The sequence below is a fragment of the Saccharomyces mikatae genome (assembly GCF_947241705.1).
Source record: "Saccharomyces mikatae IFO 1815 strain IFO1815 genome assembly, chromosome: 16".
In the NCBI taxonomy this organism is placed as follows: domain Eukaryota; kingdom Fungi; phylum Ascomycota; class Saccharomycetes; order Saccharomycetales; family Saccharomycetaceae; genus Saccharomyces; species Saccharomyces mikatae.
This window is the reverse complement of record NC_079271.1, coordinates 282,618-304,199: the sequence shown is the minus strand read 5'-3', so window position 1 is coordinate 304,199 and position 21,582 is coordinate 282,618. Positions and strand designations below refer to the sequence as shown.

The 21,582-nt window shown below is 37.5% G+C and overlaps 9 protein-coding genes across 9 annotated transcripts; 4 read left to right on the top strand and 5 right to left on the bottom strand.

The window, feature by feature from the left end:
- Positions 1-68: 68 nt before the first annotated feature.
- YTA6 (putative AAA family ATPase YTA6) lies at positions 69-2,330 on the bottom strand (the record flags this gene model as incomplete). The annotated part of the gene is made up of 1 exon (XM_056226178.1): positions 69-2,330. One exon carries the CDS (start codon positions 2,328-2,330, stop codon positions 69-71), a length of 2,262 nt encoding a protein of 753 aa, XP_056079922.1.
- Positions 2,331-2,787: 457 nt separating this feature from the next.
- Positions 2,788-5,893, bottom strand: GCR1 (transcription regulator GCR1; the record flags this gene model as incomplete). The annotated part of the gene is made up of 2 exons (XM_056226177.1): positions 2,788-5,137; positions 5,886-5,893. 2 exons carry the CDS (start codon positions 5,891-5,893, stop codon positions 2,788-2,790), a joined length of 2,358 nt encoding a protein of 785 aa, XP_056079921.1.
- Positions 5,894-6,867: 974 nt separating this feature from the next.
- Positions 6,868-7,713, bottom strand: GPI2 (phosphatidylinositol N-acetylglucosaminyltransferase; the record flags this gene model as incomplete). Its single annotated transcript, XM_056226176.1, has 1 exon — positions 6,868-7,713. One exon carries the CDS (start codon positions 7,711-7,713, stop codon positions 6,868-6,870), a length of 846 nt encoding a protein of 281 aa, XP_056079920.1.
- A 368-nt stretch (positions 7,714-8,081) lies between these two features.
- SMKI16G0990 (uncharacterized protein) lies at positions 8,082-8,804 on the top strand (the record flags this gene model as incomplete). Its single annotated transcript, XM_056226174.1, has 1 exon — positions 8,082-8,804. One exon carries the CDS (start codon positions 8,082-8,084, stop codon positions 8,802-8,804), a length of 723 nt encoding a protein of 240 aa, XP_056079919.1.
- Positions 8,805-9,490: 686 nt separating this feature from the next.
- Positions 9,491-10,225, top strand: ATP4 (F1F0 ATP synthase subunit 4; the record flags this gene model as incomplete). The annotated part of the gene is made up of 1 exon (XM_056226173.1): positions 9,491-10,225. The coding sequence occupies one exon, from the start codon at positions 9,491-9,493 to the stop codon at positions 10,223-10,225; it is 735 nt and encodes a 244-aa protein (XP_056079918.1).
- A 473-nt stretch (positions 10,226-10,698) lies between these two features.
- On the bottom strand, positions 10,699-11,600 carry RPL21B (60S ribosomal protein eL21; the record flags this gene model as incomplete). The annotated part of the gene is made up of 2 exons (XM_056226172.1): positions 10,699-11,170; positions 11,590-11,600. 2 exons carry the CDS (start codon positions 11,598-11,600, stop codon positions 10,699-10,701), a joined length of 483 nt encoding a protein of 160 aa, XP_056079917.1.
- Positions 11,601-12,183: 583 nt separating this feature from the next.
- Positions 12,184-13,262, bottom strand: RPS9A (40S ribosomal protein uS4; the record flags this gene model as incomplete). The annotated part of the gene is made up of 2 exons (XM_056226171.1): positions 12,184-12,758; positions 13,256-13,262. The coding sequence occupies 2 exons, from the start codon at positions 13,260-13,262 to the stop codon at positions 12,184-12,186; spliced, it is 582 nt and encodes a 193-aa protein (XP_056079916.1).
- An 868-nt stretch (positions 13,263-14,130) lies between these two features.
- Positions 14,131-19,734, top strand: MOT1 (DNA-binding ATPase; the record flags this gene model as incomplete). Its single annotated transcript, XM_056226170.1, has 1 exon — positions 14,131-19,734. One exon carries the CDS (start codon positions 14,131-14,133, stop codon positions 19,732-19,734), a length of 5,604 nt encoding a protein of 1,867 aa, XP_056079915.1.
- Positions 19,735-20,148: 414 nt separating this feature from the next.
- SEN54 (tRNA splicing endonuclease subunit SEN54) lies at positions 20,149-21,573 on the top strand (the record flags this gene model as incomplete). The annotated part of the gene is made up of 1 exon (XM_056226169.1): positions 20,149-21,573. One exon carries the CDS (start codon positions 20,149-20,151, stop codon positions 21,571-21,573), a length of 1,425 nt encoding a protein of 474 aa, XP_056079914.1.
- Positions 21,574-21,582: the final 9 nt, after the last annotated feature.

Genomic DNA, 21,582 nt, shown 5'->3' with positions numbered 1-21,582 from the left:
ATAGTTGGGAAAGAAAATGCAAAACTGTTGTCACTGTCTTCCCTCTCTATCAAGGAGCTCGGCGTCACTTAAGCACCTGTACTACCAAATTTACTAGACCATTCTTCATATCTTCGTAAAGACTCCGGCGACACGCTCTTCTTTATTGTCAATAGCGAATTCTGGAAATCTTTTATTTCAATTCCCCTAATCTTATCAAAATCGACAAACATCAACTTATCTCCTAAATCCCTGATTGGTTCCATTGCCGCCTCTTTGGCTAATGATGTGAGGTCAGAACCAGAGAATCCCTCCGTCATTTTTGTTATTAATTCATAATCTAAATTATCCAAATCATTTTTCTGTTTGGCCATTAATCTTTTCAAGTGGTAAAGCCTTGTTTCATAATCGGGGAGAGGAATATATAATTTTCTTGAAAATCGTCTTCTTGCTGCATCATCAATTGCCCACGGCAAATTTGTGGCTCCTAAAACAAGCACTCTGCTGTCAAGCATATTATTTTGTGCTTCAGATTGTGCGGTAGCAGCAGATAAAGAGGACCACTGAATAAGTAGTTCCGTTTTAATCCTCCTCGATGATTCATTCTCATTTTCAGAGCGAGCAGTTAACATTGAGTCGATCTCATCTATGAAAATGATAGAGGGTGACAGTTTCTTGGCCATGTAAAACAATGCTCTAATCAATTTCTCAGATTCACCAAGATACTTCGATAGCAAAGAAGACGCACTAACACTAAAAAACGTAGAATTAGACTCTGTTGCAACCGCTTTAGCAATCATTGTCTTACCAGTACCTGGAGGGCCAAACAAAAGCATTCCTCTAACTGGTTCTCTTAGCCCTTTGAATAAATCCGGCCGCAAAAAAGGGTAAACCACGGCCTCTTTCAAAGAATTCTTTGCATTTCTTAAGCCTGCGATATCGTCCCAGTAAACTTTTTCGTCCGTTACAAGGATTTCATTTAGTATTTGTTCACAAGCACTTCGATCTACTCCTTGTACTGACTTCAATATATCTTCCTTTTTAGAATCGATAAAAGAACTAACAGAACTTTCCCTATCAGGTGTACCACTTTTAGAACGTCTGGGCTTAGATTCAGCAGATGATGTTGTCGCAGAAATAAGTATTGGTGAGGTGGGCTCTAAATTTTGCTCGCTCCTGCGGGAAGTTTTGTTGGTATTAGCCTTGCTCGCTTTCAATTTTGCATTCGTTGACAAATTTTTTGACTTACTACTTTGTCTATTGAGAGTAGGTGATTTTATAATCGGTCGATTAACCGTTGGCTTTTTGTAATCATACTTTTTTTTCAAAGCTTGAGTAGGCCTATAACGTGTTTGAAATTCATTGGAATGTGAACTACTATTACTCAGTTTTGAATGATTTGCCCCATTTTGATATTGCGACCATGCTAACTGAGCAGCCATACCTATTTCTGCAGCCTCCATAGATTTTCTTACCGGATTTCGCGTTCTTTCATCTGAGATTCGTACTATGTCAAGTGATCTCCTTTTGATTACAGAGTTATCAATCTTTCCTGAAGGTTTAGCATTTGAGGAGGAATCATCAAGGCTAGCCCTTGATTTATAGTTTGTTTTGCTGTCATGTTTCAGGATTGATAAACGTTTCTTCTTCGCTTGTTCTCTATGTTTGCGTTCTTGCTCTTCTCTTTTGACTCTCTCCTCTTCCAACTTTTGTGCCACTTCAAACTCAACTTTCTCTTTAACTTTTAATTCGATCAATTTCTCTCTTTGAAGTTCTAAATCCCTTTCGTACTGACGTTTTGCTCCTAACTTTTTCTCTTCTTCCAGCTTCCTCGTACGTCTGATATTATCAGCCTGTTTATTAATTCTAGCCTCCTTTTCGTCAGCTTCTTTCACTTTGTCTCTCTTGGAGCCCATTCTCCAAAGTTTTGGAAAACGCAAACCATTTCCTGTTCCAAGACCCAAAACGGACGAGGATGAGGACAAGGAAGGGCTACTGTTGCCTTCAGTAATAAAATTCTCCGCTTTGCGACGTGCAATCCTTATATCCTGACCAAGAATTTGAAAGTCCTCAATAATGCTCCTCAATTCGGGATGATCAACTACAAGGTTTCCTAATCCCTTCTTTAAAGTATACGTTTTTTCAATTTTTCGAAGACCTTCATTGACATATACTAGTAAAGAATCTAGATTTTTATGGATTTTTCCATAAGTGGTTGAATCTTTATTACCTTCATCATTGATTAACAGGTCGGCTAGGTTTTTGTATTGATTTTTGACAACAGAATAAAGCAATTGTAAAGACTGTGCCAATGTGAAGTTCTCAGGTATACTAAACTTTTCATGTGCCATAATCTTTAAGTTATATGTCCTCTCCTCGGACTTTCTGCACTCAAACAGAGCCTTCCCGTTTTGCTGATATGATTGATGTTTTTCATCTTTCAGAAACTTCCGATAATTCAAACTCATCAACTCAACGGCTTTTCTAAGGCCGCCAGGGTCTTGCGAAAGGAAATTAAGATTTTCATATCCAATATGGTCATGCGAATATACGTTTATCCTTAAATGGAAAGGAGTTCTAGTATTTTCACGTAGACATACATTCACGTAGACATACATTCACATAGACATATATTCACATAGACATACATTCACATAGGTATTTACACACACACATTTACATATATATAAACATATATATAAATGCATTCGTTTCTATAAAGGTAATGAATAGCCTAAATGAAAGTTCTCGTTATCGTCACTTCGTTACTTCGTTGAAAATATCGTTACTGTGGACAACTTCAATAACTTAGGATGGTGTATTATGTTGTCTTTTACAGTACTTTAATTTCTCCTCTTCCGTCATTGATCTAACGTTCCAATTTTTGAAGTTCTCAAAAATGCAGATTTCCTTATTATTCTTCGTTAAATTTCTAAAATACAATGATAAAGAGTTCAAAGTTAGACCGTTATTTATTCTAAACTTTTCGAGATCCCCTACCAAAATCTTCCGTATATCCTCTCTCGGTTGTTGAGGGTTAGTAAACCTGCCGAGTTTTATACCACGGTCACACTCCGTTTCAATGTAATCCATGATGATTCTTCGGGTGGGAAAAAAATGTGAATCTTCGCTAACCTTCCACCTTCGCCAGCCATAGTTTTCAATCAATTTTTTTATTGAAGATTTGCCATTTAAACCAATATACCACTCTGCATATAGATCCCATATTGTTTTATTTTCTCTGGATAGTTTATACTTAATTGCCTCGTTTGGCCCCGCCTTAGCGTTCTTTTTATTCATTATTTCAAATTTGGAGGAACTTTGCGGGAATGAGGGAGCTGGTTTTGTTCCTGTAATTGTTGAGTTTGGGCCTTCAGTGGAACTATTGATAGCAGAGGTAGATACTGGCTTCGCAGAATCCATATCAAGTGGACTACTGTTGTTACTAACTTTTTCAGGATCCTTTGATTTTGGGCTGTTATCGTTGGACTCTGGCTTACTTGAAGTTGGAACTTTTACCTTATTACCATCATCACCAGTCACTTCGCTAGGACTTTCAGGCATGCTAGTAGTAGAATCATTGTTTAAAAGATGTGGCCGTTCAGTAAGTTTTGAAGACGATGATGGATAATCTCCATTTACCTTCTTAGAGTTGTTGTCTGTTGTTGAACTTGAGCTACCACCAACTACGAACTCTGGGGAAGGCTGAAACTGTTGAGGCGAACGAAAAGACTCAGTGATAGCTGTACTAGCCAATGTTGAAAGAGGCAGTCTGGGACTTGAGATTGATTTTGAAAGGAGGGAATCAAGAGCTGTCTGAGACGGAGTTGGTTTGTCGTCGAGTTTAAAACGTTTGTTATAAGGAGATTCACCAACAGGTGATGGAGAAAAAGGACTACCTGTTGCTGCAGAGACTATTGAACCTGGTAACGGCAGCTTCCTCTTCTGTACTATATCTTGGGGTTGCGGAGCCAAGGTACCAAACATTGGCTGCATAGAGTTACTCAAGCTCGGAAACATGTTAATTGGTGCCAGCGCAGGACTATTAGTTGTTTGACCCTGACTTTGCGATTGCCCTTTCGAACCCCTTTTCTGTGTTTGAGCTTGTGTGTTGGGATTCAAATGATTCGAATCTATTGACTGCACCAGATTACTCAGCATGTTCGAGTTGATGCTATTTTTATCCAATATTAGTATCCCCCCACCTGTGGAGGATACACTATTTTCTGACTTTGATCCGATAGCCTGATTTCCTGAAAGCAATTGTCTCTGCAATTGCAAAATTTGATTACAGACATTACCTACAGAGCTCATATCTGACTTTAGTTGTGTTATTTCTTGGCTTAACCTGATGTTCTCTGTAGTTAATTTTTTTGACAATTCCATGAAATAAGAATCGAATTTTTGACTCACTTCCTCTGTAGAAGGGTTTAGAAACTGGTTTTCTATTCCTGTGACGTTGTTCAACGTATCACTGTTCAAATTCTTAGTCGAGCCAATTCCTTTAAACTCTTCATTTTGGAACAACTCAGGTATAAATTTTGATATGAATGTTACAATATTGGGTAATAATAAAGGGTGCTGACTCAAATACCGGAGATCTTGAATTGCCACTCTACCCATAAATTCAAATAATTCACAGAGAGAATAAAGCTTGTAATTTGTCCTATCAATAAGGAGCATATCCTGCTTCAAGTAAGATAACCATGGAAATACTAAATCAATTAATTCCTTTGAAGGTTCAAAAGTTTGTGACCTTAGAACTTTAACACTCGTATTGCTGTTGGAGTTTTGATTCTGAATATATAGTAGTGGATTGGAATTTAAAGAAATGAAGTTTGAATCTAGCAACGGTACTGTGGTGAAATTCTCAATCGAAATTGGAGGATTAGGATGGCTCCATCGTATAACAAAATATATGGCCAATGCAAATATCGGGCATTTGGAGATATCAGGATCACGAGAAACTGTATTGAAATAATCGTATGGCTGTCCCGTTGCTCCTTCATTCAGCTTTCTCAATGTCAAAGAGTCAGGGTAAGTTTGGTCCACTATCAAATCCACTAATTTTAGACCGTCAAGAGAATCAACATTGACTTTGAAATATGATTGTAGAATATATTGAGCAATGGAATAAAAGTTTGAACTTGTGCTGGTACTATCAACACTTGTTTGCTGTTCCAAATGAGAAAGTAGAACATTTAATTGGTTAGTATTCGGTCCATACGGTTCTTTGCCATTATTGTAGGAAGTTGATGGCACACTTTGCGTCCTGACATTGCGTTTAATCTTATTATTAGACCCTTGGAATGTTCCTGACGTAGCCTGAGTCAGAAAATTCATCCTCTTATACGCACACAAACGCAGACAACACTCAATTGATAGCTATTTACCCTCTTTGTATTAGTATTCGTGCTTTCTGGAGGAAATGATATTTTTTATGAATACTTAATCTTAAAAAACTTCCTTTCTTTTAAGTTTGGGCTGCTGTATTAGTAATCCATAGTTGAAACCTCAGGCAAGGTTATTCTAAAAAAGCTATTTCTTTTGCTATTGTTGTACTATTTTATTCTAACAGAAGAGGAAGAGGGTATATGGCTTTATCAAGTAGGTCGAAGAAGTTTTGTGTATAAGATGATATATTAAGCTCTTGGCCAGTTTTCTTTTAATCTTAATATTGCACTGTTAATTTACTACTTGTTAGCAAATTATTTTGCATAAGTAGGCAACTCCTAAAAAAGGTTCAAAAGTAATAAGTAGTGAAAAAAAGGATAGTTTTGAAAGGCTGCAAATATTACTGAAGGATCAATTACAGTACAAGGGATAATAAGTGAGAATCAAGGAAAACTCCATACCCATCGAAAATCTCCCAAGTAGCATTTTCAGGATGTGTGCTATGATCATACCATACCATTTTCAATATATACCGAAGTCCAAGTAGATATAACCGCCGTTTGTCACTTGCCGACTTTCCCGCTATTAAACTGTGGTTTGTTTACCGATGAAGCTTCAGCATTAGAGGATGAGTTGGGTGGTTGTACATTGGATGCTTTTAATTCGTGAAACAAGAAGTTCGAAGCTCCGGAAAATTCTACATTTGTGGAAGCCGGGTGCACGGATCTTGCAAACACATAACGTACGAAGTGATTCAAAGAATAGGGAAGTGTCAGAAATTCAGTAAATTAGTGACATGCCAGAGCCTTATTTGAGACATAAAGTAAGGTCAAAGGAAGGTCTCTGAGACAAGCGAGTTTGCTGTTTGAAGGTAGTTGAATTTGAACTGAAACAAAAAAGATGTGATGATCGATAGAGATAACCAGCGAGGACTGTGAACGGTTTTTTTACATTTATGTCAATAACGGTATACCTTTTCCATCCGCCACTCATTCAAATACCTCTTCCGGGTGATATGTACGCATCGCTAAGCACCAAAAAAGAGGAAAACAGGAAGCCGCCACTGCGGAACAAGTGACATTGAATGAGGAGCAGTATGCACTCTAAACACTTGAAATGTTTATTTAGCGCGCTGACAAAATACCCTATGACTTGTATTCTTGGTGTTCTGCGTAAGGGATGTTTTCTCTTCCTTATGTCTCACTTAAAGTGCAAGCGCCCATCAATGAACTAAGACAATCTCCTGAATGTTTCATTTTAAGGTTTTCGCATGTTAATGACTAAACTTATACATGAATGAGCCCGTGCGGGAAACGGGTTGCTCTCTAATAAATGACTCGAGGTCTCTATTTCTTAGCTTTTTGATAATTTTTTTGAGGTTACTATACATAAGCTGGGGTGCTGTGAGGTCGATGTTAAGATAGAACAAAAGTCCCCACAGGAAAGAAATGTAAACTCTTCTTCAATACAACCAAGTTTGTTATATTATCCAGGCTAATCTAGAATTGGAGTTCTTGCATCCCACGTACTTAATAAATCGTTATCTCGTTTATGATAGTTGATTTTCCAGTAAATAAACCACTTGGGTAGAACAGTAATATAAAATACAGAAACAAAGAAAATCATCAACATGTAAATCCAACCAAGCGTCACGTTCAAAAAAGAGTATACAATGACATTCGTAATTATTGGTACTACCTTACTTGTCACCGATAAATAAGTGGGTAGAATGATATTCAATTGAATAGAAATTAAAAGAAAACAAAATACGTCGATTGTAGTTGACAGCCTTGATGATAATACGGCAACAAGGGCAACGAGTATATTGGTGGAAAGGTTTGAGGGTTTATGCTTGGAGGTTGTCGACGAAATCACAAAAACGTACCATAGGGTTAGCCAAAAGGACAATGTCCATATGGAATCAGATGCAGTTGTCTTAGAAAGAGACTTAAGGACTGGAGAAAGGGTTAACATTGCAAATGTGATGATTAATGAAGATTTAATGTTCATGAATGACGATAATGAAGGGTCAACTTTCGTCCTTGACATTATTAATGTTATGAATGAAAGGAAAATAGTCGGCGGAATAGGATTACAACCATAATAATAAACATATGTAAAAGTAATGTAAATGAAAGAAGTGTTCAATACGGTTTGGTAGAAACTTATGAAATCCAATCTAATCCGAGAACGTGCGGCTTCTGATAATTTTCTATCAGACTTCTTGGTACTATCGATCTTTTGTCTTGCTCTTAGATCAATGAAACTTGGATCCGTATAGTTATCTGGATACTCCTGTTTTAACCATAGTAGACGCTTCCAAGGAGATCTCGTAGTCATTACACCTGGCTGAAAAAAAAACTATAATCTATAAAACCTGTCTAAAGTCATGCGAAATTGCAGAGGCAGCGATTTGAAACAGAAAGTTTGGAAGATTCCGATAAAAGTTTCACCACCGTTCGATAGTAATAGTTACGTTAAGGCCCTCCATAAACGGATTAAGAAGTAAAGAATTTGGCAATGTAGAGTTGAAATTTTCATTTTTAGTTTACAAACTTGCTAGCCGCGAAGTGGTGAAAAGTTCGGCATGTCAAATAAATCAATAAGCAAAGATATATAGTATCTGAGCTAAGCAAACATGTCTTGGCGGGATATTCCCACAAACCCTCTCAAGAAGTTACTCTCAAGAAGTTATAATCGCTATAATTATGAAGGATATCCAAAAAAAAAGCTCAGTACGAAGACAAGTCACGAATGAAGACGACGAGCGATATGGTGATGACAGCCTGCATGAACTTCCCAGGACAATACCGAATGTAAATCCTTATAACAGAAATCGAGGGTTCAGACCATCTTATTCTTCTCAAGTTCCTTCGACGAGAAGCTTATTTAACAACTATTATAATCTTTCAAGTGCTAATACAGTGGGAAATGACACAATAGATACTGATAGCGTTAGTTACAACGGCGTTGCAAAATTTCGAAGAAATAGCGTAGATATACCACTACAAACACATAATAGACTGGAAGTACAACCTATAATAGACAGGCAAGACTATTTATGGAGAAGAATAAATGCCCTGAATGACGTGAAAAGACAGGCACAGGCAACGGAGTTGTATGATCAGTTCCCACAAGGGTTCGAGAACAAACTGATGCAGTTAAGACAAGCACACAGTAAACTTCTTCAAGTCTTGAGAGATCGTAATGCTAAGATAGAAGAAGAGCAACGTCGTGAAGTAGCAGTGGCAACTGCTGCTGCAATGATGACTAGAACGCCGTCACCCACTGGAAAATCCTTGGGAGATGAAGCTACCAGCAACAATATGCACAGTAGCAGCGCAATTAGGAATGCAAATGGGCCCACTGTTGATCCTGAAGAGGGAAAGTATGTTCAAGAGCTAGTGGATACAATAAGGGAATTACAATAGTTAGAGTTAACTTGCAGTCTAACTAAAAGGTAACTGTGTCATATTTACACCAAGGGTGTCAAAACACTCATTTACGAGTAACCACAGCTTTACCATCTAAAGGAAGAGAGGAAAACATTTTAAACAAATATCTGCATTCGAACGACTCGAGCGTTCTGTGACACACAAGAAGTTGGGTGGGACGTCTACCGGTAGAGATAGGAATATCATATGCTATAACCATAGGTTTTTTTTTGAAAAGGTGACGCTGCAGCTACCCAACACATCAGGTCTTCAATAATATAAATGGAGGACTATCCCTATGTAGATCAGTTTACTAAACAAAGAATAGGAATATGCCCGGAAAATAGCACATACGTAAATGGAATGAGAGCTTCGCATATCTCAATCAATATATCATTTCATGCCAAATGCATCAACAACTGCCACCATTTAATGGTTAGTAATATCAAAGTGAGAAGAGATACTTTCCGGGTAATACATGTATTATTGAGCCAATCACGATGCTTTTTCTCTCGACCGCGCATTCGGACCTCAGTCAGTTTTAACAATTAGAGAATTGCAAGGGATTATTATTAAAGCTAACAACTTATGCTAACGGGTGGATGCAATATTCGGAGGGTATTTTTAGTCATAATAAAAGACTGTCAAGCATTCAGTACCATCAAAGTACCCAATAAACTAAAATGAGCATGAGTATGGGTGTTCGTGGACTAGCGTTAAGGTCCGTTTCTAAAACACTATTTAGTCAAGGCGTTCGTCGTTCTTCAATTGTAATTGGAGCCCGCTATATGTCTTCCACTCCGGAAAAACAGACTGATCCAAAAGCGAAAGCCAGCTCTATTATCAATGCTATCCCAGGTAACAGTATTTTGACAAAAACCGGAGTTTTAGGGACATCTGCTGCTGCTGTCATTTATGCGATTTCCAATGAATTGTATGTCGTCAACGATGAAAGTATTTTATTGTTAACTTTTTTGGGTTTCACTGGTTTAGTTGCAAAGTACTTGGCCCCAGCTTATAAAGATTTTGCAGATGCAAGAATGAAGAAAGTCTCCGATGTTTTAAACGCCTCAAGAAACAAACATGTCGAGGCCGTTAAGGATAGAATTGAGTCTGTATCTCAATTACAAAATGTTGCTGAGACTACCAAGGTTTTGTTTGATGTTTCCAAGGAAACTGTCCAACTTGAAAGTGAAGCTTTTGAATTGAGACAAAAAGTGGACTTAGCTCATGAAGCTAAAGCAGTCTTGGATTCATGGGTTAGATATGAAGCCTCTTTGCGTCAATTGGAACAAAGGCAACTAGCAAAATCTGTCATTGCTAAAGTTCAGTCGGAATTAGGAAATCCAAAATTCCAAGAAAAAGTTTTACAACAATCCATAACTGAAATCGAACAATTGCTTTCCAAGTTGAATTAGGTAAAGCAATGATTACATCAACAACGAAAAAAAAACAAAAAAAAAACAATGATATCAATACAGAAAGACAAAAATTGAAAACGGCGTCTTATAGGATTGGTTTTGATAACAATGAAATGCGTTCTTAAAAAAAAAGCATTTTCGGTTATATATTCTTTTCTTGTGCAGACATTTATGTTTTAAATACTACAAATATTCTTAGATTCACTTTATACTTGACACATTTTTTAAGTAGTAGATCTATTACGCGCATACGATGCTACATATCACCTACAGTACTTTCATAACGAATACCGAAACCAAGTAAGAGTGGTGTTTTTTTTGATAAATGTCTCTAAAAGATAATGACAATGTATCTTAATCAAATAATATCATGTAAAATTGATATAGTATCTATCTATATTCAATTCTTATGTAAAGGATACAATATAAAGGAATGTGATAACTTCAGTAAAGATACCAAGTAAGGTAAACTAAATGAAGGTTTCGTATGGAACTGGAGCTAAAGTTTGAGGAACGTTACCTTCAGTAGAGACGATACGGGACTCTCTTGGTTGAGCTGGTTGTCTCTTCAATTGGACAGCAACACCTTGGGCCTTAGCTTCAGCACGCTTAGCAGCATTGGCCTTGACTCTTTCCAAAAATTCTTGTCTACACTTGGAGTGCTTGATATGTTCAACTCTCAAGTTCAATCTTTTTTCTAGATATCTGTTACCGACCATCTTGTTGATGATAACACCAACAGAAGACTTAGTAACATTGTAGACAACACCAGTCTTACCTTGGTAGAACTTATGTGGCATACCCTTTTGGATAGAACCATTGGCTTTGATGTCGACAATGTCACCAACCTTGTAGATCTTCAGATAGGTGGACAAATGAACGGCACCGTGCTTTCTGAAGTCACGTTGGAACATGTAACGTGTACGAGATCTGTAACCATGTCTGTTTAATAATAGTTTTTACATCAATCAGTCAGGTGCATGATTGTGCTTTTAAGTTCCGGTTAGTAAACAATATCGTATTTTTTGCAATAAAAATATATCAAAGATAAAATACACAATATCCAGCTCATACGGTTACTTTTACTTGCTAATGTACCCATTGTCATTTGAATTGCTGCCTTTATAACTCTTCATATATGTACCACTATCTATAATCTTCATGAAGTGCATTCGCTAACAGCTTGTTTCACTAAATATCTTAATTTTCCATATCTCTGTTCAATCTGGAATTATGAGGTCATTAAAACAACCATATTTTAGTTCCACCTTGTGCTTTTTATGTCTGTTGGAATTGTATAGTGATTTAATTGATATGTTTCAACTACTACTTGTTCATTTGCAAAAGCTATTTCGACATACGATTTACCCATTTTTGCTTAGTGTCCTTGACTGTCTCAATTTCTTTGCTTTGAAGCCAACTTCCACATTCACTGGCTCTTCGTATATATTAATCTATTTGCCTCTAGTACAATACAGTAGATCTTACTCACTACCATAGTTGCTAAGGTATGGATGGATCTTACCTCACCCATCCAGATACTGCGCGCTCACGCCTATTCAGACTGCGGCATATATTATCCCATTTTAGTTTTTCAAAAAATAAATCAGAAATATGTCTGGAGGCAGAAAGGTACGGATGTTGATATATAAATGATGGAGAATAATTGTGGCCAATATACAGTGAAGCTCACACCCTGAACTACCTCTGAAGTCCAATAACGTCGAAATATGTGTAGTTTGGTGACCCTATCATAGGAAGCAATTGACCAATTTGTATTCTTATAATTTTACCTTGCGTTTTCTATTTATTATAAAAATGCTCGTATAGAAGAAGTTCTTCGTCCTATTATACAATGTCGATAGTAATATGAAAATAATTCTCTATCGGATGCTAGTATTGTGATTTTAACGTGATTTAGAAGTAAAAAGCGTTGAATGAAAGAATCAACATATTTACTCTTCGTCAGCTTCATCAGCATCACCAGACGATTCAGCCTTTCTAGCAGCATTTCTTCTGGCGACTCTACCTGGTCTAGCCCCACCGAATGGAGATGTTGGCGCAAAATCAATGTGCTTTTCAGAGTCTAATCTAACCATGAAAGAGGGGATGTTGACGATTTGTTTGCCAACAGCAATGTGTCTTTGAGTTATCAAGACTCTAGCGTGATGAACAGATTTAGCCAAACCCAACTTGTAAACTTGAGTTTGCAATCTTCTTTCCAAGAAATCTTCGACCTTCAAAGCTAAAACATAATCTAACTTCTTTTTGTCTTCGGACAAGACACCAACTCTAACCAATCTTCTGATCAAAGCATTACCTTCAAACAACCTCTTTGGGTCCTTTTCGTCTCTAGTCAACAAATCTCTGGCAGCACGACGAATCTTAGATAATTGAAAAGAAATTCTATAAATTTCCTTCTTGTTTTTTAAACCGAATTCACCAGCTAATTTCAATTCAGCATCCAAACGAGAAGATTCATAAGGTCTCTTTGGGGTAGAGTAAGTCTTAGAGTATGTTCTTGGGGCTCCTGTTTTACAAGATATTTACAATCTGTTTGTTAGTGAATGCTCTTTTTCGGATTGAAAGCGAAGATCAAGATCACTACATAAATATCATTAAGCTGATTGTCGACAATTCTTCATAGTTTTTATTTTTCAAAATCCAGTGTTAAGCGAGGTAAGACATGCTCAGTTTATGAATAACAGTTCTTCAACCTAATAGTTTTATATTAAGTTTGAATACTTCAAACACCAGCATTTGGGATGATCAGCATCGAGATGCTCACAGTCCATGCTGAATGAGTTTGGAAAAACTTTACCTGAAGTGTCGGGAATTCAGTGCAAAGATTCATTTCCAAAAAGAGGTATTGCGTGAAGAACTGCTCACTATTGAAAAATAAAAAGAATTCAACAAAGGCTCTTCCAGATATTTATGAGGACCCGATCCTCAAAATCATAACAATTATGATTTTTATTTCGATAAAAACTATCTTTCCTTTTTAAAAGGATGAGATGTATAACGTACTTGGCATGTTGACTATTTATGTGCTTTTGTCTTCGGTTTTTTTGCTTTTCTTAAACTCACCAAAAAAAAAAAGGATAGGTAGCACTCACAGAAAAGAATTACTCTTATAATTCTCTGGAACCATCTGAATTTATAACAATGACCTCACGACAAAAAACTCGCTATTGCGTCAGAAAAACTGAAAAAAAAAAAACCCGAGAAAAAAACCCAAAAAAATTAGACATTAATGCGTGGGTGTAAGAGGATGTTATTCTGATGCCATAAGCAAAACAGACTCTATCTGGTATTAAGGAATGCAACGTTCCTTCTTACTTCTAGCATGGGAGTGGCTAATATATCCCTTGGCTCATATACTAACACGGTCTTGTTGGCATTTAGAGACTCAGATGTATAAGCTTTTGCCCCTGCAACCACTGTGACGGCACAATAATCTCCAAATCTCAAACGCCCCTTTCTCAAACTTTTACGTGGTCCTTGGTTGATAACTGGTACTAAAAGGCTACAAGGCAAGCATGCGATTGCAACACTGCAGACTGCATTACCCGCACCTTAGGCGGCGGGCCCCAGGCGCAAAACCAACGCGTCTACCGCCTCATCGCAAAAAATCGAAAGTAAAAAACACGTCCCGGTTGCCAGCTGGTGCACTTGATATAAAAGCTTGTGATTTCCACCAATTCCGTTCCCTTGATGGTTTGCGCGCCATTTTCTATTGCGCGCTGGAAAAAACAACCAATCTGCTATTCTAGTTCAGAATACATAGCTCGGCGGTTATCTCAAATTTACTTTCAGCAGCCTACAGAACACAAATTACAAGAAAAAACCGTCTTTCCAATACTGACGAGCAGGAACGTATCAAAACATATACAGTACTTCAGATGACGTCACGAGTTTCGCGGTTGGATCGACAGGTTATATTAATAGAGACCGGTTCCACCCAGGTAGTCCGGAATATGGCTGCCGATCAAATGGGAGACTTGGCCAAACAACATCCTGAAGACATTCTTTCATTGTTGTCTAGGGTTTACCCCTTTTTACTGGTCAAAAAATGGGAAACGCGTGTTACCGCAGCAAGGGCTGTAGGTGGCATAGTTGCCCACGCTCCTTCTTGGGACCCGAATGAATCCGATTTGATAGGCGGTACAAATGAAGGCTCTCCGCTAGATAACGCCCAGGTAAAGTTGGAACATGAAATAAAAGTAAAATTAGAGGAAGCTACTCAAAATGATCAGCTGAACCTTTTACAAGAGGATCAGAATCTTAATTCCTTATCTGATTGGAAATTGAACGAAATTTTTAAATCAGGTAAAGTGCTCCTGGCATCCAGTATGAATGATTATAATGTTCTTGGTAGGGCAGATGATAATGTAAGGAAACAGGTCAAACCAGATGATATGAAGCAAGAAATACCTATGATCAATACCGCTGATAATGTGAGTGAGAATAAGGCACATGCTAGTAAGAAATCAGCAAGAATGCTCGCCATGGCGAGGCGAAAGAAGAAAATGAGCGCTAAAAATACTCCCAAGCATCCTGTGGATATAACTGAAAGTTCAGTTTCCAAGACTTTACTAAATGAAAAAAATGTAACCAACTCTACTGCATCCTCAGCCACTTCTCCCGCTAGTAATCAACTAAATCCCAAGCTGGAAATAACTGAACAAGCTGACGAAAATAAATTAATGATTGAATCCACGGTAAGGCCGTTACTAGAGCAACATGAAATTGTGGCGGGTCTAGTCTGGCAATTTCAAGGTATTTATGAACTACTTCTAGATAATCTCATGAGCGAGAACTGGGAAATAAGGCACGGTGCTGCATTAGGTCTTCGGGAATTGGTGAAGAAACATGCCCTTGGGGTTAGCAGGGTTAAAGGTAAGACAAGAGAGGAAAATAATCTAAGAAATTCAAAAAGTTTAGAGGATTTGGCGTCTCGTCTACTCACAGTATTTGCATTGGATAGATTTGGCGATTATGTTTATGACACAGTTGTTGCTCCCGTACGAGAGTCAATTGCTCAAACTTTAGCTGCATTATTAATTCATCTGGACAGTACTTTATCCATTAAAATTTTCAATTGTTTGGAACAATTGGTTCTACAAGATCCATTGCAGACAGGTCTACCAAATAAAATATGGGAAGCTACCCATGGGGGGCTTTTAGGAATCCGTTACTTTGTCAGCATAAAGACAGATTTCTTATTTGCCCACGGTCTTTTAGAGAATGTTGTCCGGATAGTGTTGTATGGTTTAAACCAAACCGACGACGATGTACAAAGTGTAGCAGCCTCGATTTTAACTCCGATAACGAGCGAGTTTGTCAAGCTAAACAAATCTAGTATTGAGATCCTGGTCACCACTATATGGTCACTACTGTCTCGTTTAGATGACGATATATCTTCCAGTGTAGGTTCTATAATGGATCTGTTAGCAAAGTTGTGTGACCATCAACAAGTACTAGACATTTTAAAAAACAAAGCACTAGAACATCCTTCTGAATGGTCATTCAAATCTTTGGTGCCGAAACTGTACCCATTTTTGCGCCATTCAATATCATCCGTAAGAAAGGCCGTTTTGAATTTACTTATTGCATTCTTATCAATAAAGGATGACTCCACCAAAAATTGGTTGAACGGCAAAGTATTCCGTCTAGTATTTCAAAATATTCTGCTGGAGCAAAACCCGGAACTATTGCAACTGTCGTTTAACGTTTATGCCGCATTATTAGAGCACTATAAGGTCAAGCATACTGAAAAGACTTTGGACCACGTTTTTAGTAAACACTTACAGCCAATATTACACCTCTTAAACACTCCGGTTGGGGAAAAGGGTAAGAACTACGCAATGGAATCACAATACATTTTAAAACCTTCCCAACATTATCAATTACATCCGGAAAAAAAAAGATCTATTTCGGAAACCACAACAGATTCAGACATTCCAATACCAAAAAATAGTGAACACATCAATATAGATGCGCCTATGATTGCTGGTGATATCACTTTGCTAGGTTTGGATATAATACTTAACACTAGAATAATGGGAGCTAAGGCATTTGCTTTGACATTATCAATGTTTCAAGATTCTACACTTCAGTCCTTCTTTTCGAATGTTTTGGTCCGTTGTCTAGAGCTACCTTTCTCTACTCCGCGTATGTTGGCAGGAATCATTGTTTCACAGTTCTGTTCTTCTTGGTTGCAAAAGCATCCGAAAGGGGAAAAGCTACCTTCCTTTGTAGCAGAACTCTTTAGCCCTGTGATGAATAAACAGTTGCTAAACCGCAATGAGTTTCCTGTATTCAGGGAGCTTGTCCCGAGTTTAAAGGCTCTAAGGACACAATGCCAGAGTTTACTGGCTACATTTGTGGATGTAGGTATGCTGCCCCAATACAAATTACCAAATGTAGCAATTGTGGTCCAAGGTGAAACGGAAGCTGGCCCACACGCATTCGGTGTAGAAACTGCAGAAAAAGTATACGGTGAATACTATGATAAAATGTTCAAATCCATGAACAACTCTTACAAGCTGTTGGCTAAGAAACCTTTAGAGGATTCAAAGCATCGTGTTCTAATGGCAATTAATGCAGCCAAAGAATCTGCCAAACTTCGCGCAGGTAGTATTCTCGCAAACTATGCATCATCAATATTGTTGTTTGATGGCCTCCCTCCCAAGTTGAATCCCATTATTAGGTCACTTATGGATAGCGTTAAAGAAGAAAGAAATGAGAAATTGCAAACGATAGCAGGAGAGTCGGTTGTACATTTAATTCAAAAATTGCTAGAAAATGATAAAATAAATGTTTCTGGTAAGATCGTCAAAAATCTTTGCGGATTCTTATGCGTAGATACTTCAGAAGTTCCTGATTTCTCTGTGAATGCAGAATATAAAGAAAAAATACTGACGCTAATAAAAGAATCTAACTCAATTGCTGCTCAAGATGACATCAATTTGACAAAAATGTCAGAAGAAGCACAACTAAAAAGGAAAGGTGGGTTGATTACCTTGGAAACGCTATTCGAAGTTCTTGGGCCTTGTGTACTACAAAAGTTACCTCAATTAAAATCGATTCTATTCGATTCCCTATCTAGCCACGAAGATCTGCAAATAGACAAAATTGACAATGTTCTAGGTCAAAAAATAGTGGACTCATTCGGCGTTTTGAGAGCATTATTCCCATTTATGTCTGTTTCGTTACGTTCAAGTGAGGTTTTTACTCGTTTCTCTATTCTGTTAACATTCTTAAGATCGAGCTTATCTGTTTTCCGTTATTCAGCTGCAAGAACATTTGCCGATCTAGCTAAAATTTCTTCCGTGGAGGTAATGGCTTATACCATTCGTGAGATTTTGCCTCTAATGAATAGTGCTGGTTCTCTATCTGACCGTCAAGGGTCCACTGAACTTATTTATCACTTGTCGCTTTCGATGGAAACGGATGTTTTGCCTTACGTTATTTTCCTAATAGTCCCACTTTTGGGTCGTATGAGTGATTCAAATGAAGATGTGAGAAATTTGGCCACAACAACGTTTGCTTCCATTATTAAATTAGTTCCTCTAGAGGCTGGTATCGCCGATCCACAAGGACTGCCAGAAGAGTTAGTGACCAGCAGAGAAAGGGAGCGTGACTTTATTCAACAAATGATGGATCCCTCTAAAGCTAAACCTTTTAAATTACCCATTGCTATCAAGGCCACTTTGAGAAAATACCAGCAGGATGGTGTTAATTGGTTGGCATTCCTAAACAAATATCATTTACATGGAATATTATGTGACGATATGGGTTTGGGTAAAACATTACAAACAATTTGCATTATTGCAAGTGATCAATATTTAAGAAAGGAAGATTACGAGAAATCACATTCTGTTGAAAGTAGGGCCTTACCATCTCTCATAATCTGTCCTCCATCCTTGACTGGGCATTGGGAGAACGAATTTGACCAATATGCCCCCTTTTTGAAGGTTGTTGTTTATGCTGGTGGACCAACCGTCAGGTCAAGTTTGAGATCACAGTTGGAATGTGCCGATATTATAGTAACATCATATGATGTAGCTAGGAATGATCTCGCAGTTCTAAACAAAACTGAATACAACTACTGTGTTTTGGACGAGGGACATATCATTAAGAACTCTCAATCAAAACTTGCGAAAGCTGTTAAAGAAATTACTGCAAACCATAGATTAATTTTAACTGGTACTCCCATTCAAAATAACGTTTTGGAACTGTGGTCTTTGTTTGATTTCTTGATGCCGGGATTTTTGGGAACCGAAAAGATGTTTCAAGAAAGGTTTGCTAAGCCTATTGCTGCGTCAAGGAATAGTAAAACATCGTCTAAGGAGCAAGAGGCCGGTGTGTTGGCTTTAGAAGCTTTGCATAAGCAAGTCTTACCCTTCATGCTAAGAAGACTAAAGGAGGATGTCTTGTCTGATTTGCCTCCTAAAATCATCCAGGATTACTATTGCGAATTAGGTGACTTACAAAAACAACTATATATGGATTTTGCTAAGAAGCAAAAAAATGAGGTTGAAAAAGACATTGAAAATCCTGAGATTGCCGATGGTAAACAACATATTTTTCAAGCTTTGCAATATATGAGAAAGTTGTGTAATCACCCAGCCTTGGTTTTATCGCCGAATCATCCGCAATTAGCACAGGTTGAAGATTATTTAAGGCAAACTGGTTTAGATTTGCATGATATAATCAATGCTCCAAAACTAAGTGCATTAAGAACATTACTCTTTGAATGTGGTATAGGTGAGGAAGATATGGACAAAAAAGCGAGCCAAGATCAAACATTCCCCATACAAAATGTCATATCACAACACAGAGCGTTAATCTTCTGTCAGCTAAAAGATATGCTAGACATGGTCGAGAATGACTTGTTTAAAAAGTATATGCCCTCTGTGACATATATGAGATTAGATGGAAGCGTCGATCCAAGAGATAGGCAAAAGGTTGTTCGTAAATTCAATGAAGATCCATCTATTGATTGCTTATTATTAACTACCAAGGTGGGTGGATTGGGCTTGAACTTGACTGGTGCAGACACTGTTATTTTTGTAGAGCATGACTGGAATCCAATGAATGATTTACAAGCTATGGACAGAGCTCATAGAATTGGTCAAAAAAAGGTCGTTAATGTTTACAGAATTATTACTAAAGGCACACTGGAAGAAAAAATCATGGGGTTACAGAAATTCAAAATGAACATTGCTTCTACTGTTGTAAACCAGCAAAATAGTGGATTAGCTTCCATGGATACACACCAATTACTTGACCTTTTTGATCCCGATAACGTTACTTCTCAAGAAAATGAAGAAAAGAATAATGGCGATTCACAAACAGCAAAAGGCATGGAAGATATCGCTAACGAAACTGGCTTAACAGGTAAAGCCAAAGAGGCCCTTGGTGAACTGAAGGAGCTATGGGACCCATCTCAGTACGAGGAAGAGTATAATTTAGACACCTTCATCAAAACTTTACGATAAAGGAATTTTCTGCATTGGAATGACGCGTATACAGAGTCATTTTGTTTTATTTAACGCATTTATGTATTATCAATTTGTAATATAATACGGTATATTAATGGAGTCTTATAGAATTTTACATGTTTATTTTAATAATAATCAAGATTAATGACAATTCCATATTCTCTTTCTCAGGTTCGCAGGACGACTGCTACAACTCTCATACATTTTTTCGTGAATATAGCCCGTTTTTATTGCGATTTGGGCTGTTTTTCACTTATTTTTCATGCTCGCAGACTCAGATCGAAACTAGAAATTGCTCATCTGGACTTTATACAAAGCTTCATCAAAAATACCATAATTGTCTCTTTGAATAGCAACTTCATCTGAGCTAAGTTATTATCATACACTGAAATTTTATTCCCTGCCAATTTGATGGAGCCTGTTAAGAAAAAAAATAGTCAGCAGACCACTCTTGATTCAGAATTAGAAGAGGCGGAAGAGGCAAATCAAGACTGGTCACAAGTCGCATCACTCATAAGCAAAAACACTTTTCTTTCACTTCCAAAAAGAGGCGAAAAGGACTATGAGCCAGATGGTACTGATATACAAGAACTACTTCTTTATCAAGCAAGCAAGGCAATGTTTGATACCATATCAGATTCCATTAGAGGCACCACCGTAAAATCACAAGTGAGAGGATACTATGTACCACATAAGCATCAAGCATTTTTGCCAAAACCAAAAGGTAATTTCATGCAAACAATGGGAAGAGCTGATAGAACAGGCGGATACTGGCTTGAGTTTCATGAATTCGTTTATTTGGCAGAGAGGGGTACAATCCTTCCTTATTATAGGTTGGAAGCGTACTCTAACGAAGAAAATTCAACTCAAAATATTGAAATTCTACTTAGTATGGAAGACCTGTATTCATTATTTTCAACACAACAAGAAATGGATCAATACTTTGTGTTTGCTCATTTGAAAAGATTAGGTTTTATACTAGAACTGTGTGATAAAGACACAGGTGTTAAAACTTCCTTCTTTCCTTTACAAAGGCAACGAAACAATTTGCAATCAATTACTTGCAGATTATTTTCCCTTTTCAAAATACAAGAGATATCACTTTTTAGTGGTTTCTTTTACTGTAACTGGAATTTTTTTTTTCGTAAGTACACAACGTCACCACAATTATATCAGGGTTTAAGTAAGCTTATTCATTCTGTGACCGTGCCTAAATGTAGAAAGGAGTTATTGAGCGCAAGATTTGATGCAGAATTTCATCAAAAGGTAAAATATACTCCAGTGACATTTAAGGTTTGGAAACCCCATCCTAATTTTAAAAAAGGGAACCCTGGCCTTCCTGATTTCCAAGTTTTAATTTATAATAAAAACGACGATCTTCAACATTTTCCTACATATATGGAACTGCGATCTATATTTGCCTCCCTTGATTATAAATTTGAATTTCTGAACGAAGTCGAAGACGATCTCAATTGGGACGCAAACACCTATGTTGAAGGGATCCCGCGAAGCGAATACAATCACAAGACGAGCACTAGGTCTTCAAATCAAAAGAGAGCACAGTCTCTAAAATCTTTAACAGAATCCAGTCCCGAAAAAAAGAATGTGCAACCTAGTGCCAAAAAGAAATCAAGAACATATCCACCTCATATACAGCAAACCCGTAGATTAAAGGCAGGTTATCGGAGTTTCATTCTCGCGATTATGGATAATGGCCTGATTACCTTTGTGAAAATGTCGGAAGCTGATTTCGGATCCGAAAATGTATGGTATTCAGCTAACACTCAAAGCAAACTAGATCGAAAATGGAGAAAGCATAAAAAGAACTTTAGCTGAAAGGTAGTT